Genomic DNA, 17,754 nt, shown 5'->3' on the forward strand with positions numbered 1-17,754 from the left:
ACCTTGCAACTTGCAACTTTGAAACTAGGCTACCAACTTGCACTTGCGTCACTTGCTTGCGTTCAGTAGCGTATCCGTATCCGTTCTGAAACCGAAACCATTAACCAGAACCACTAAAATGGATAAGAATGAAACTGGAAAGTGTGAATGTCATGGAAATCTGACGTCGAGCCTACGTCATGGAACATCCTTTGAGCCTTGCGGGAACTCGATCCCTGGAGGGTCCACTCTGTGTTGAAAAAAAACCATTGAGCTAAAAAACGTACGACTGTTTTTGCTGGTTTTGTTTCAGAGTTTTGTGTTGTTAGGTTGGTCGTCTGATCGGTTGGTGGGACTTGTCAAATTAGAGGCAAGATCAATAAAGCGTATGTTTTTATAGTAAACAAAAATAGGCCTGTGTCAACATTATAATTGCAAAATAAGTTTATTTATTTGTTTTACGAGCAACCCATTTTAACAAGATCATAAACCATAATGTTTAAAAATCTATCTATCTATATATTAATAGGCAAGCATGTTTCTTTAAAACCTTTTTTCTCAGCTCGTGTGAATCGTAGGGAAAATCTACGCATACCGTTGGAAAGCTATTTTCCTGTAGGTGTGCAGAATCCCTTTATAAATTTAAATAGGCTCAAAGATAAGCACAAAAATGAGTTTAAAAATTTGAAAAAATTAACATGGATCTTATGCGTTGCTATGCTGGTTACGAAATAACAACGAAATATAAACAGAAAATCAAAACAAATGGAGGAAACTCCAATCACATGTTTTATTTACAGTGTGGGGTGAAAATAGATAAGTGAGTACATTACATATTTTTGGTCGAGTTTCGACCACTGGACGACCTCTCGTAACTATAAATACACAGGTTTTAACGTTCAATAGCTTAAATAAGTTTTTGATACAAGTCCTTGAAATAGCGGATAAACCCAAATAAATAGTATGGTTAGGTTAGAATTAATTGGAATTTGACAGCATCCCACCAACCGATCTCTTGGCCAACCTAACATTACGAAATACCGATAACAAAACAGCAAAAACAGTGGCACGTTTTTCTCTAATGTTTAGCCAGAGAGTAGGGACATGTAGGGAGTATGTTTTATCCATCGATATATGTTTTATCAGTTAGTATAATCGATATTTTAACTCAATGGTGCCGCACCACATTCCCGTGGTTGGTGGCAACACTGCGCAGAGCCAGCAGACAACGTCCGAACTGAAGGCTGGCTGCAGGGAGTGTAAGAAGAAGAAGTGGAAGGGAAGGGAAAGGGAGTGCAGTGAAGGAAGGGACTTTTGGAGACGGGAGTATTAATTATTTGCATACAGTAAATTGATTGTCTGCGGCTAATATTAATTTTCGATATCTGTTGTAGATTGGTATGGTATAGGCTAGTAAAGATTTTTTAAGGAACATGGATGATAAGAATGAAACACCTGAAAATGAACAGCCCCCTGGCGATCCACACGATAAAGATTCCAAACCTAAAAGGTAACTTAATTCATCATTACAATCACAACGGTACAATAATTTTTATCACAATAATAAGTAATAGGCTATGCAAATCGAAGTGCTATCGAATTCTTACTTAAAGGAAGTCATAGCCTCAGGCTAAGAAAAGCCTGGGAGAGTGTGTTTGTCTTAGATACATAAACATAATTTTGCCAAAAGGCCATGATGACTTCTCACTTTTGGTAATCGGGTCTTTCGACGTTGAAGGACATGATATGCATGGTTGTGTTAAATAAATTTGAAGTTTTAAATAGCCTAGGCCTAATAGCTGGTTGGCTAAAACTTGATTTATCACCCAGCTAACTGACTACTACTGTAGCCTACCAACGTCCACCAAGCCTACTTTTCAGTCTTTGCCTGTTTCCAGTTAACATTTAAGTTATTATCATTCGATTTTTGCTACCTATTTTATCATCCATATATAAATCCCAAAGTATGGTAGGGTACCGTACCCATGAACTTTTGGGAAAACTACTTAGGCCTAGCCTAAGTCACACCCCCAAACCATAGTAGAACCTCGCTAATCCGTCACATACGGGACCGGGAGCATGGTCGGATCCAGCAAAAAGGTCGGATTATCAGAGGAACGCTTTTATGGACATAAAAACTTAGTAAAACTGTATTTTGAACAGACCACGTATAACTGATAAGTTAACCACGGTTAACTTAATCCAACATGACATAAAACAGTTATTTCCAACTCATAAACTAAATGGACGTTAATGTATAATAATTTGCATATTACATCATAAAAATACAATTAGTAGGCTAAGTTATTGCGCAATCATTATAATTAGCCTATATGTTATGTCATCACCCTTGGTTCAGTAGGCCTAGTAAAAACTGTAACTTAACGTTTAAAATCACAGCTTTTTCAAACTTTTACTCAAACAAACAGTTTGCCAAACATTGCACCAATAATTGCCAAAATAAAGAACAGAACATTTAGAAAGTCTAGTAAGCTACTGCTTGTCATAGGCTACTGCTACGGTGTTTCAGGACAGAATCTTCCATTCTTTCTTAAGTTTCTCTTCATACACCCATTCAACAAGTTGCCATGGTTACTAAACACCCAATCACAGGCTACTATCACAAAATGTTGTGACATAGCAAGCGCAAAGCAGACAGATGTCGTGTGTAGGCCTAAGGAGCAGACGATTGTCAGTGCAAACGGATAGCTTGACCTTGAAGCTTTTTGATCGGCATTCCTTTGTTTTGCATCCATTTCATTTTTGTCAAATGAACTGTGATTTTCTAATAACAATAATGTGGGAGCCTACTTAATATTAATAATAAGTAATGGGCAGACATAACTAAATATAGGCCTACAACAAATTTCAACACATTAGACTAAAAAAAAAACACAATTTATTAAGTTTTCTGGATATTTGTCTTGGACAATGAGGTTATGTTAGCGGAAGCTTATTGTGTTGGCGGCACTTCCAGACCAAGCGAGGAGTCGGACCATCAGGGATCGGATTTAGCGAGGTTCTAAGTACTGTACTTAAAATGTTCGTCATGAAAAGTAACCTTGTGCAAAACTATCCATTACCGGTAAGTTATTTCATAAATTGCCCTTTAAGGTCGTAATTCTTTTCTGAAGGTAACTTCAAGATTCAAGATTTATTGAGCCGTTCGGTTTACAACAATTGGCCAAGTCACTAACACTAAACTAAAATAACAAAACAGAGATGGTCGGATTATCAGAGGAACGCTTTTATTGACATAAAAACTTAGTAAAACTGTATTTTGAACAGACCACAGATAACTGATAAGTTAACCACGTTTTACTTTTAATCCAACATTACATTTAACTTTCCATAAAGTTAGCCTACCTAATGTCTAATGTTAAAAATATCTCAGCTGTACTTAAAATATTTGTACGTCAGTCTTTCAATTTTAACTTCTAGGCGTACCGGTATTGAAATCTAGGATTAAGTTATGCTTCAAAATCTTTTTGGTAAAAGGCCAATTAACTTACGGTAAGTCAGCCTATGGTTGTAAAAAAATATTTTTAGCTTACTGCTTCATACGATTAATCAGGCCCAAAGTTAAAGTTGTGCGATATTATTTTAACTTCACTTATGTTATTTAAATTATGTTTTCCTACCACTGCATGGAAATGACGGTACTTTCCTGTTAAAAGGAACGTTCATTATTGTCGATGATTTATTTTCGATAGCCTACTTATATCGATATTTTATTTTTCTATCCGATAGCCAATGATAATTACAAATTGAAACATATCATCTGACATCTCTAGGATAAGGATACAGTAAATAAATACCATTCAGTAGGCCTATCAACAAACAATTTAAAAAATATTATATTGTAATGAAACTGTTCTAAACTAACCTAACCAACCAAACTTGCTGTATCATTTCAAAATTCCGTTTGATAGCCTATTCCCCATATGCCTTTTCATTTATCAAACGGAATTTTGAAATAGTAACTTAGCATAGGCCTACAGCAAGCTTGGTTAGTTATGTTAAGTTAGTTTAGAATAGTTTAATTTCCTAATCCAATATATTGGCTACCTAAGTTATTAATTTTGCATAAACAAGGTTAGTTCTTAATTTGTAATTTAAATGGGTTTGAAGATTATTAAAACAGAAGGAATACGGCTCGTGAAGTAAAATAAAAATATTGATATAGGATTGAAAAGAAATCATCAATAATAATGAATGTTCCCTTTGTCAGGAAAGTACCGAAATGACCATATTGCCATACCTGTAAACAATACGCAAAATAGCTCATTCCCGCTCCTTCGGTTAATCAGCTGATTTCGCAGTGGTCGAGTCTAAACCAACCACAGCCGCGGATCCGATACCCTTAGGTAACAACGGTAGGCTAAGCAATATAACATAACCTTAAAAATGCTAATAGGCCTAGCAAAGCTTCGTGTGGCCATCTACAGTTCTCGAGCGCCAATAGCTAGTATTTTAAACAAGCTTTTTAGGCTACCAAGTTCAATTAATAGGAATATATCTGTTTAGTCCTTGTAAGAACAAGCCTACTATAGCCAACTTGTTACAAAGTCAAGTACGCTTAAATGTTATTTTTACTTAACAACTTTCATCATGTTTAAATTAAAAGCCGATTTCAGGATTAGTTGTTGAATACTGTTTTCTGCACCATCGTTTGTTGAAGCACAATTTGACCTATGCATAATGACAAAGGACGATTTCTTGACATTGAAAAGTGTTATTCATAGAACAAGTAACATAATACTATGGTTAAAGCAATATTAAAAGTTAAAGCAATGTCGTTTTTAACATTAAAAATAAAGAAAGGCAATAAACTCCAATTTCAGTAGGCTAGACTCTGTAACACAAAAAAGTATTTTTAAATAATCGTTTTACAGTTTACAGTAGACTCCCTCTCATCCGGACTCCTCGGGACCGAGGCCAGTCCGGATAACGGTTTTTCCGGTTAAGCCGACGTCCCCAAAAACTCATTGAAATGGACCGTTTACGGTGATATTCAACTTAAATTTAGGAGAGCATTGTATTCAGACATGTGATCACTGGTCTCAAATCTTTCCCACGAGAACAGTCGTTACAGTACCGCCCACTTCCTGCCGATCTAGTCCGGTTAAACCAATGTGCCGATAATAATTGTCCGGTTAAAGAGATGTCATTTCCGCCGACTGTAGTCCGGTTAAACCGATGTCCGGTTAAAAGGTGTCCGGATTAGAGGGAGTCTACTGTAATTGTTTTTAATAGTTGATAAAAGACATCTATAAATGAATGTATATTAAAGAAATGAAATGGGCTTTTAAAATATAGTTTGGTTGTATGTCCTTTGAACTTAATGAAATTTACATATAAAATGCTTAAAAATAATGCAATATTTAAAAATAAGTACTAAATATGATGGAACACCCAACTAACTTATTTTGGTTCTGTTGTTGTTGTTGTTGTAATGTTAGGTTTATAGCCTATAGTTGCAATTAGTTTCACAGGAAAAGTAGCTAAAATTGTAGCTATAGCTACATTTCATCGTAGCTGTAGTTGTAGCTAGCTACTTTCTCGGAACCGTAGCTGTAGCTGTAGCTAAGCTACTTTTTTGGAAATGTAGCAGTAGTTGTAGCTAGCTACATTTTAAAAGTAGCTTCCCCAACACTGAGAATATTATTGTTTTGTGACAAAAAGTCAGAAACTTGGGAGTGAACAACTCTTTCTAGGGCTTTAGAGAGTGCAGGAATGATGCTAATTAGTCTGTAATTTTGCACAAGCGATGGGGATGAGATCTCATTCAAGGGACAGACAAGCGCAGACTTCCATTTTTATGGGAAAATCCCTAATCTCAGTGAGGTGTTGAATACAGTGACGGATCTAGAACAGTCACAATGGGGGGGGGGGGGGGGGGGGTTTCGGGGGTACCCCCCTTAAAAATTTGTGTAAACTAAAAGTCTCAAAAATGGCAGTTTTATACCATTTCTTTGTCCAAAATTAGTGTGACAAATTATTATACGCAATGTGTATGCACTACTTTAGGCCTATTACATGCAGAAAAAAATATATTTGTATGCCCGAGATAGGAGGAGAGTGAACAAGATATGGTTAGGCCTAATTAAGGAAATTGAAATTCTGTCGGAACAATGTATATGGTGTAAATGAAAAATAAGTTCTAAAAAAAATGTTTTGTCCTTATACTCAATGAATTGAATTTTGCCTCATAATTTGTTTGTGAAATATAATTTTAAAAATTGGGAAACCTCAGTTTTAATGTGCACAAGTGTTATAAATTTTAATCATTGAGATCCAAAACTCATCCTAGTAAACTTAGTCATTAATCAATGGTTTCAGCTCTAAGAAAAGAAATCGCAGAAAAAAGGCTAATGGAGTTGACAATGAAGTAGCTCTCGACACTGCAATAAACGATGCTGAACTTCAAGCAGGATGCAATTTTTCTATCCAGGTCGGGTGTTACTTTATATACCTGTAAATAGTTTGTGTATGTATGAATTTATGCTTCTTGTAGACATAAAGTTGTTATTTAATTTTTGTTTGTTCAAATTAAATACTTGATCGATTTCCAATTTTAATTCAGTATTGTAATTAATCAATGACGGATTACTTTCCTAACCTTACTAACCGATTTTAAACGTTTCACCCTAATTACAAGTCAATCTTAAAAAATTGTTAACAAATTTATTGTAAGCTCTGTTTTAAACATATTGAGTTTTTGAAATCATTTTCTTACTAAAAAATACCTTGATCAATTAAGGAACATAAAATATCAGTTTTATTTGGTAAAACATTGGTTAGTTTTTTTATAGATTAAAAATAACGTTCTACATTACCAGATTTTGTTATTGTTTATGAACAATGTAGGTCTTTTGCTGTGGAGTCATTGATTAGTTTTGAGGGAAAATTTTCAACTTTAACAGATACTGTTTACAATAACCTTTTATCAACTTTACCCAAATAAGAGATAAGAAAACTAATGGGATAGATAAAAGTGGCTCTGGTTGATTTATTTTGATCTCTTTTTAGAGTGACTACATTTTTGTTGTAATTCACACCATAAAGATAATTTTCTTAACCAGTATTATTAGGCTATTGTGAATTTATTTTGTGACATAGATTTACTTTTTCTTTTCATCCCCTTTTTATGCATTTTACGTTTATCACTGTAAATTAAATTTATTATGCACTGTAAATTAATTTAGTCGTTTTGTACAGTATTTTTTAATCTCAAAAAATCCGAAGCTGGTTAGGTTTGTCTTTGCCACCGAAAATGGAAGAAAAATTGTGTAGTGCATGCTGTCAACCTTTGCCTGAAAATGGTCGATATGTCAAATGCAGTTTTGGTGGTTGTTTGTTACATTTTTATTGCTCGGGCATTGATGAAGAAATGTACAGTAGTTTAGGGTCTCACCAGCTAGGACGTTTCAAGTGTTTCATCTGTATAAAATATAAGAATAGAGGGAAACAAGTAAGTTACTGCATTGACATTTTGGATATTAAAGTAGATATCCCAAGCATATGGCCAGCTGTAGCCAATTTTTCATCTAACAAGAATATAATTGAATGTGTGCTGGTGTTTATTTTGTTGCTGAGATAGGCGATGGGCCTTAACTGATGAGCTTACAAAAACTTATGTATCAAATTTATTTGGTTAAAAAGTCTGCTTAATCAACAGAAATCAGTAATCCACATCAGTGGGCCAATCAACTATGTCAACAACTTTAACTAGGGGATGGAATGTCTACACCTTTTCCACTTTATATGATAAGTTATATGAATTAATACTTGTATTTGAGAAAATATCAAAACTACAGTAGATATTTGTCAGTTGAATTTGATAAAACAACGAATGTATTTGAAAAATTTGAAAATAGTCGACTGTTTTAGAGTAAGCATGATGTAATACTGATAAATCACTAATTTCATTTCAGATTGTGTGCTTTTAATTTGAGATGTTGGTAAATAATTGTATTTAAGAATAATAAAAATATCCATATTAAAATCACCAGTTCGAGTTTCTCCTTATCAAATCACAAGTCTCAAATACATTTAACAAATTCTTAAACAGATTCACAGCTCTTAAATTAACGGATCAATAATATTATTTTGAGCAAAGTTCTTATTTGTCTTCTCTTACTATCATATAAATTCATTTTTAGAGAATTTCCCATATAGGGAATAAGCTATTACCGTAATACTCATGGTAAGACCTGGACCCTGGACCGATTTACTTTTTCGTTTTGAGGTCCCTAGAGGCCAAAAACACCATCCGTTCAAATTCATATATTTATATATAGTGTATGTGTTCGTTAGCGCGATAACTCGAGCAAAAATGATCCGATTTTGATTAAATTTGGTACAAACGTATAAACCTACATTTATTCGAACGAGTTCTCGAACCAGTATGATCGCACTATGGGAACGGCGTTTTATGGGGGGTTTAACGGAGTAAAAATCGGTTTTTCCCATATTTTACCCTTATAACACAAAATTTCACAATTTCTTTCCAAACTATTTTGTAGAGCTTAAAAAAATAACTAATTTATTATATTGAACCATTATTATGCGCCTAATGGTTACAGAGAAAATTCCAAAAAAATTTAAATTTAAAATCCCTATGTTACCGTATTCTTATGGGGAATAAGTCAACTGTTGGAGTTTGCTTGTTTATGAACATATTTTGATCAAATTTAGAAAATTCATTAAATTCTTACTAACTACAGTATTAACATTTTACAACGAAAACACTTTTTTAACCCTCCCTGTTGCAGCAAACCTAAGTAATTGTTAAACTAATTTTATTTAAATAGAGAATAAATGTGATATTTTTAAGGAGACTTTTTTTTTGTAAATCCAATCAGGCAAATCGAAATTCGCTAAGACTGCAGGTTTGCTGCGGCGGGGGTATTTAATTTTATTGTTCGGTAAATTTTTCCAAATTGTTTAAAGGTCGTTCATAAGACATTATTGTATATTTTAGGTTAGTTTTTAATCTCGACAATGTCATCTGTTTTTTAGCTATGCTATGATTCAAAACGTTATGTGACAATAAAGAATTATATATTTATTTATTCGTTTAACAGGTCTAAAAAGTAAAATCTAAACTGAAATAAACAGGTCTGAGGTTTCACATAATTTATCACAACAATATTTGGATTCAAAAGTGGTTGGACTTCTAATATTATCTCGAGGGTTCATTTAGTTTCTTCCCTATGATAGCTCTGTTATTGCCTGGCTATAAACCTGGCTGTACAAGAGAAATTAAAAGAAATATTTTACAGGACATCCGCAAGGCTATGGAGATGCTGTCTCTTCAGCAGAAACCAGCCAAGACAACGGAGGAAGCTCTTCAGAAGCAGTATCAGTTTTGGAGCACCCAGCCCGTTCCTAAAATGGGTGAGACAAGACAACTGACAATTGATTCTCGTTGTTGATTTGCACAACCTCGAAATAAATTTTAATTTACACTAGTTTAAATTAGAGGTGTGCGGATAGTGAAATTTCATTTCGGATCGGATAGTTGAGGCTCGGTTCAGATCAACGATATAAACAACTCATGGATCGCTGGCTCAGTGTTGGCCGCGCGGTCGAGCTTCCCCCACCACCTACTGGCAGAAGCCGACGCAGCCCATACATTCACCATTATAAAACACACTTTTTATTTGCTGCACTGTTGAAATTTATAGGGATAAAATATTGCTAACGCTTGTCAAACTCTTTTTACTAGTTAAACCTTTTATGTCTGTTTTGTTTCTTGCAGAAAATAACCCATTTGAATTCTTTAAAACTACAAATTCACTAAACCCGTTTTGTAGAGTTTTTTAGACAACTGATATTGCTAGTTCCAAATTGTACATGGTAAAATAATAAGTGATTACAAAGGAGAAATATAAAGTACAATATTTGTGTTTGAAATTCTATTTTATTAATCGAAAAACTAGTACATAAACATTTAGAATAATTTTGCTAAGTTTTTGCCGCAGTGGTAACGTAAATGTTTGACGTAAACGCGATATTTTTTTCTTTCAATGTTTAATGACAATGTATCTTACAAAATAGGTCATAAAAAAGTATGCCTATCACGTTAATGTCAAGCATAGATTTGCGGTAAAAACTGGACAAATGTAGTAGGGTTTTTAAGAGTTCAAATGTGTTATTTTTTGCACGAAAAGAAGAAGACATAAAGTTTAGAATAGTAAAAGTTTTTGGCATGTATTAGCAATATTTTATATCTATATATTTAAACAGAGCAGCAACTTAAAAAGGCGCGTTTTACAATGGTGAGTGTATGGGCTGCGTCGGCTACTGCCAGTAGATGGTGGGGGGAGCTAGACCGAAAACAGCGCCCGCAGTGCTACTGAGAGCGCAATCCAGTAGTTTTTACATCGTTGGTTCAGATCGGATATTGGGAGGTTCGGATTCGGATATTTTCGGATTCGGATAGTTCGGCGCGGTTAATAATAAGCTGCATATGCATTTTTAACCTATAAAGCATACACTGTAAAGCTGTGTAAATAAACTTAAATGACGATTTTGAATTACAGAGTTTCAAATTAGCCACGTCCACAGTTTTCTCTCTCTTCAAAATCACAATTCACAACATTATTTTCAAAATTTGGTTGCTTGAATTAAGTACACTAGCAGCCGAAATCTTCACACAACACTTTAGCTCAGCAGGACTGAGATGTCAACACGTTTGGTCTTGTTTACTTGAGGTTATGTTTTATGTTGTTTCCTGGTTCTCCAAGACAAGGATTTCTATCTCAAGTTTATTTTCACATTGTATTTTCTTACGTTTTTGGAACGGATTATTGGTCTTAAGTGGCATTCTTGGGGTTTGCCAAGTATAGAAAACATCACTAATGCACTAAGCTGGGCTCTAGATTTGATGTTGTGGCAAGTTAATTAGGGCACTTAGGCTTTATAACTATTTATAAATTTCATTCAACTCTTATTCACTGCCAAACATAATTCAGTAGAACCTTGATGAGCCGAGAATTACACTAGCCTACATAGCTTCATTACCCCAAGTAAAATACCAAGATCATTTTTAAAATTGTATTTGAATAGTATAATTTTAGTTTGTTAAAAATGAATTGCATATTCAACAATTATTGCAGTCCATTATGTGACCTAGAACAACATCGCTACACATGATTTATTTGCTTGAACTAAATAGCAAATGCCACTTTTCACGTTTCCATAATTCATGGCATTTACACTCTTTCCAATGATTTTGGAAACAAAAGTCAACTGCAAACTGCTTGTTATTTTATTAAAACATTATCTTTAGTTTAATTTAAGCAGCTGTGTAGCTAAACACAACCACTAAATTAATTACAATGCATAAAAAACTATGTCATGCCCCAAGTTGTCCTAAAAGGCTTAATATATAACAATGGGATGCAAAGAATATACTTCTGCTGGTTGCAGTATCCAAAATCATTGATACATATTAAGGTTTAATCAAACAACATGTTGAGTAGTTTGTACTGAAAACAAAAAGCTATCACAATACTGTAGTTCCAAACCTGGCAATAGTGTAATTTTCTAACATTTTTAAGGAGACATTTTATTGAAAATATAATTAGGCAAAGCTGTATTTTTTTTGTACAAATTAATAGCTTAGTATAAAATAAATAAATTTGCCAAGTATGATCAAATTATATCCATAAACAAGCAAACTACAATAGTTTACTTGAGGCGTTCCATTCCAAAACTATCTTATTACATTTTTTCCATTTTGAGATGTTGACATCTCTGGATCTGTTATAAAATCTGTACTGACAATAACATTAAACCTTTTAAAAACTCACTTTTTCAATTTTATAATTTAATGTAGAGAGTCAGATATCTTTCCAAAACTAACTTATTTTATGGCCCTTGTTCCATAATTCACTTATGACAACCAGCCAATCAAAATGCTTCATCTTCGACGTTTACCTGAATTTGTAGCCTTGCCAAAACTCTCTCTATTTCCATCTGGCCAATGATGTTGCTTCAAACAAGAGAATTACAATTACAAAAATATTTTTTAGTTTATGTAAAGTTTGCTAAACTGCAATGAGTGAGTATTGGAACACAATGCCTCACTTACTCTCCATAAGAAAATCATGGCAATTTTTAATGATTTTTGAATTTAAAATGTTTTGAATTTTCTCCGTTACTAATAACCGTACAAAAACACTTCATGATATGATTTTTTTAAGCACTTCAAAGTGGTTTGGAGAGAAATTGAGAAATTTAATCATTTTTTTTCCCATAAATCCCCTGATAAAACCCTGTTTTCATGGTCCGATCACGCTGGTTTTCAAACTCGTTCAAATAAGTGTAGGTTTGGTATGTTTGTACCAAATTTCATTGAAATCGGAATGATTTAAAAAAACTTGAGAGAATGAAATTCAAATATATTTTAGTTAAAAGACAGCTTTGAATGACATTTTGTAAATGTAAAATAAAACAGAAAAAATATTTTACAAAGTAAGTTTGGGTGAGATCTCTCAAAATGTATCAGTTAACCCCCCCTTATATACATCCAACAATTCCAAAAGTGTTATAACAATGGTCACTAACAAACTACAAGATCGCGCCACTCATCCTACACTCATCTCCATTCATTCTTGGCTTAAAATTTAAAATAAGCCAAGAGTGGTTTTATGGTATGGTCGCCATTTCAGATTGAAGTATTAAAAGTATTAAGTATTAACTGGACATTTTTTCTTCTAAAGAACGTTTATTTTTCAAACCAGGTAGAGTTTAACTATCTTCATATTTGCAAGCAACACTGATACTCCCCAAGTAAAATCAACAAAGCAATTTAAAAACTCATAAATTATCTGTAATTATCTATAATTATGCCTAGTCATCATGGCAATATTATGATTGCAGAGACATTAGATATACTGCAGTAATTGCAGAAAATGTACATACTATACAACAAACACCGATATAATGACAACACTAGAACTCCAGCTATTCAAATCAATTGGTAATTGCTCAATGCTCTATATTGGGCTGGTAAAATTTGTTGGTGGTTAGATTTTTACTGAAATTCGGGTAAAAAAATTAAAACAAGCTTAGCGGAGCCAAGTTCTACTAACTCGATCGCAAAACGTTCCTGCAAAGATATCACGATCAATAAATTCACGCTTTTGCTGCGATAGCCTATGATGATTTTCCGTGACCGCAGGAGACTTTGATGATGTCTACTTGACCGTGAGAGATATTCAAGGTTTTTGCCATGATAACGGCTTCTGCCTTCTTTAATAATAAAATAATTCCTAGTAATATAATTTTAGGATTTTAAAATTCTTTCTCTAAACAATTTCAATAATCGGCGATTCCGTTTGGATACCTTGAGTTCTACTGTATTTTTGTCATCGTGACAGATTTAGTAATATAATCTTCTTTCATTTTATTGGTGTTCTAATGATATTTTTTTTTTTTTAATTAAACACTTCAATGTTTTTAAAGATGTAACACATTTTTTAGGATGATAAAAAGATAAAATAAAGATAAATAGAATTTTTGATATAATTATAAATTAAATGGGTTGCTTAGATGAGAAGATCACAGTGAATGAGCCGATTGAGCCGGAGAAGCTTCCCAATGAGATTCGCCAGGAACCGTACTCACTGCCAGATGGGTTCCAGTGGGATACTCTCAACTTGGACGACCCTCTGGTGCTCAAGGAGCTATACACACTGCTCAATGAGAACTATGTGGAGGACGACGACTCTATGTTCAGGTTCGACTATCCTCCGCAGTTCTTGAAATGGTGAGTCCATAGACTAGAAAAGGGGTTAAGTTAAGTCAGAAAGAGTTCTGATTTTGCTGGTTTGATATTAAGTCGTAATCAACTTTACATGTCCAAGGTATAATTAGGTTATTTTTTTTAAATTTATTTTCCTTGTTCCAATTGTACTGAGATTGAGGGCTACTATAGTTAATTATTTACACATGTTAACACACATACACTCCTCAAGGAACCTTATTGGATACCATGTTTTCAACACATTCATGGCATCAAACCAATTTCTTCGCATTAAAGTGGTGGTGGAAGGTAACACAAGCCTAATTTTGCTTACAATGCCCATGTGACTGAACCGGAATAGATTCCCATAAATGGGTACATATAACTTAAAGTCTGACAAAAATAAGGCCATCCTTGTCTGTTCTTCTTTCTTCATTGTTTATGTGCACATTTTAAAATAGAAATTTACAAACAAAATGTAAAAATAATTACCATTATTCAATAATGGCTACGATATGTTGGTTTGTCCAGTCCTGGATGGCTGAGAGAGTGGCATTGTGGAGTCAGGGGCCTAACAGTTTTACATAGTCTAGTATTGATGTTGGTTTGTCCAGGGCACTACAACCACCAGGATGGCTGAGGGAGTGGCATTGTGGAGTCAGAGTGACCAAGAGTGGTAGACTGGTGGGCCTAACAGTTGTGCATAATCTAGTGTTAATGTTGGTTTGTCCAGGGCACTACAACCACCTGGATGGCTGAGTGAGTGGCATTGTGGAGTCAGAGTGACCAAGAGTGGTAGACTGGTGGGCCTAACAGTTGTGCATAATCTAGTGTTAATGTTGGTTTGTCCAGGGCACTACAACCACCTGGATGGCTGAGAGAGTGGCATTGTGGAGTCAGGGGCCTAACAATTGTACATAGTCTAGTGTTGATGTTGGTTTGTCCAGGGCACTACAACCACCTGGATGGCTGAGGGAGTGGCATTGTGGAGTCAGAGTGACCAAGAGTGGTAGACTGGTGGGCCTAACAGTTGTACATAGTCTAGTGTTAATGTTGGTTTGTCCAGGGCACTACAACCACCTGGATGGCTGAGGGAGTGGCATTGTGGAGTCAGAGTGACCAAGAGTGGTAGACTGGTGGGCCTAACAGTTGTACATAATCTAGTGTTGATGTTGGTTTGTCCAGGGCACTACAACCACCTGGATGGCTGAGGGAGTGGCATGGTGGAGTCAGAGTGACCAAGAGTGGTAGACTGGTGGGCCTAACAGTTGTGCATAATCTAGTGTTAATGTTGGTTTGTCCAGGGCACTACAACCACCTGGATGGCTGAGGGAGTGGCATTGTCGAGTCAGAGTGACCAAGAGTGGTAGACTGCTGGGCCTAACAGTTGTACATAGTCTAGTGTTGATGTTGGTTTGTCCAGGGCACTACAACCACCTGGATGGCTGAGGGAGTGGCATTGTGGAGTCAGAGTGACCAAGAGTGGTAGACTGGTGGGCCTAACAGTTGTACATAGTCTAGTGTTAATGTTGGTTTGTCCAGGGCACTACAACCACCTGGATGGCTGAGGGAGTGGCATTGTGGAGTCAGAGTGACCAAGAGTGGTAGACTGGTGGGCCTAACAGTTGTACATAGTCTAGTGTTAATGTTGGTTTGTCCAGGGCACTACAACCACCTGGATGGCTGAGGGAGTGGCATTGTGGAGTCAGAGTGACCAAGAGTGGTAGACTGGTGGGCCTAACAGTTGTACATAGTCTAGTGTTGATGTTTGTTTGTCCAGGGCACTACAACCACCTGGATGGCTGAGGGAGTGGCATTGTGGAGTCAGAGTGACCAAGAGTGGTAGACTGGTGGGCCTAACAGTTGTACATAGTCTAGTGTTGATGTTGGTTTGTCCAGGGCACTACAACCACCTGGATGGCTGAGGGAGTGGCATTGTGGAGTCAGAGTGACCAAGAGTGGTAGACTGGTGGGCCTAACAGTTGTACATAGTCTAGTGTTAATGTTGGTTTGTCCAGGGCACTACAACCACCTGGATGGCTGAGGGAGTGGCATTGTGGAGTCAGAGTGACCAAGAGTGGTAGACTGGTGGGCTCAATAGTTGTACATAGTCTAGTGTTGATGTTGGTTTGTCCAGGGCACTACAACCACCTGGATGGCTGAGGCAGTGGCATTGTGGAGTCAGAGTGACCAAGAGTGGTAGACTGGTGGGCCTAACAGTTGTACATAGTCTAGTGTTGATGTTTGTTTGTCCAGGGCACTACAACCACCTGGATGGCTGAGGGAGTGGCATGGTGGAGTCAGAGTGACCAAGAGTGGTAGACTGGTGGGCCTAACAGTTGTACATAGTCTAGTGTTAATGTTGGTTTGTCCAGGGCACTACAACCACCTGGATGGCTGAGGGGGTGGCATTGTGGAGTCAGAGTGACCAAGAGTGGTAGACTGGTGGGCCTAACAGTTGTACATAGTCTAGTGTTAATGTTGGTTTGTCCAGGGCACTACAACCACCTGGATGGCTGAGGGAGTGGCATTGTGGAGTCAGAGTGACCAAGAGTGGTAGACTGGTGGGCTTAACAGTTGTACATAGTCTAGTATTGATGTTGGTTTGTCCAGGGCACTACAACCACCTGGATGGCTGAGGGAGTGGCATTGTGGAGTCAGAGTGACCAAGAGTGGTAGACTGGCGGGCTTAACAGTTGTACATAGTCTAGTGTTGATGTTGGTTTGTCCAGGGCACTACAACCACCTGGATGGCTGAGGCAGTGGCATTGTGGAGTCAGAGTGACCAAGAGTGGTAGACTGGTGGGCTTGACAGTTGTACATAGTCTAGTGTTGATGTTGGTTTGTCCAGGGCACTACAACCACCTGGATGGCTGAGAGAGTGGCATGGTGGAGTCAGAGTGACCAAGAGTGGTAGACTGGTGGGCCTAACAGTTGTACATAGTCTAGTGTTGATGTTGGTTTGTCCAGGGCACTACAACCACCTGGATGGCTGAGGGAGTGGCATTGTGGAGTCAGAGTGACCAAGAGTGGTAGACTGGTGGGCCTAACAGTTGTACATAGTCTAGTATTAATGTTGGTTTGTCCAGGGCACTACAACCACCTGGATGGCTGAGAGAGTGGCATTGTGGAGTCAGAGTGACCAAGAGTGGTAGTCAGGTGGGCCTAACAGTTGTACATAGTCTAGTGTTGATGTTGGTTTGTCCAGGGCACTACAACCACCTGGATGGCTGAGAGAGTGGCATTGTGGAGTCAGAGTGACCAAGAGTGGTAGACTGGTGGGCCTAACAGTTGTACATAGTCTAGTGTTGATGTTGGTTTGTCCAGGGCACTACAACCACCTGGATGGCTGAGGGAGTGGCATTGTGGAGTCAGAGTGACCAAGAGTGGTAGACTGGTGGGCCTAACAGTTGTACATAATCTAGTGTTGATGTTGGTTTGTCCAGGGCACTACAACCACCTGGATGGCTGAGGGAGTGGCATTGTGGAGTCAGAGTGACCAAGAGTGGTAGACTGGTGGGCCTAACAGTTGTGCATAATCTAGTGTTAATGTTGGTTTGTCCAGGGCACTACAACCACCTGGATGGCTGAGGGAGTGGCATTTTCGAGTCAGAGTGACCAAGAGTGGTAGACTGGTGGGCCTAACAGTTGTACATAGTCTAGTGTTGATGTTGGTTTGTCCAGGGCACTACAACCACCTGGATGGCTGAGGGAGTGGCATTGTGGAGTCAGAGTGACCAAGAGTGGTAGACTGGTGGGCCTAACAGTTGTACATAGTCTAGTGTTGATGTTGGTTTGTCCAGGGCACTACAACCACCTGGATGGCTGAGGGAGTGGCATTGTGGAGTCAGAGTGACCAAGAGTGGTAGACTGGTGGGCCTAACAGTTGTACATAGTCTAGTGTTAATGTTGGTTTGTCCAGGGCACTACAACCACCTGGATGGCTGAGGGAGTGGCATGGTGGAGTCAGAGTGACCAAGAGTGGTAGACTGGTGGGCCTAACAGTTGTACATAGT

The 17,754-nt window shown here is 37.0% G+C and overlaps 1 protein-coding gene across 1 annotated transcript in view; it reads left to right on the forward strand.

The window, feature by feature from the left end:
* The first annotated feature begins 1,260 nt into the window (after window positions 1-1,260).
* The window catches only part of LOC128990792 (glycylpeptide N-tetradecanoyltransferase 1), a 36,926-nt gene continuing 20,432 nt past the window's right edge, over window positions 1,261-17,754 (forward strand). The window contains exons 1-4 of the mRNA XM_054413371.1: window positions 1,261-1,489; window positions 6,322-6,433; window positions 9,267-9,381; window positions 13,546-13,762. Coding sequence (XP_054269346.1) covers window positions 1,413-1,489; window positions 6,322-6,433; window positions 9,267-9,381; window positions 13,546-13,762 — 521 coding nt within the window. The 5' untranslated portion in view covers window positions 1,261-1,412. The remainder of the gene's footprint in view (window positions 1,490-6,321; window positions 6,434-9,266; window positions 9,382-13,545; window positions 13,763-17,754) is intronic.

This window comes from Macrosteles quadrilineatus, unplaced genomic scaffold (genome assembly GCF_028750875.1).
Source record: "Macrosteles quadrilineatus isolate MER2022 unplaced genomic scaffold, UCM_ALF_1.0 Scaffold_3__2_contigs__length_128488019, whole genome shotgun sequence".
NCBI classification, from domain to species: Eukaryota; Metazoa; Arthropoda; class Insecta; order Hemiptera; family Cicadellidae; genus Macrosteles; species Macrosteles quadrilineatus.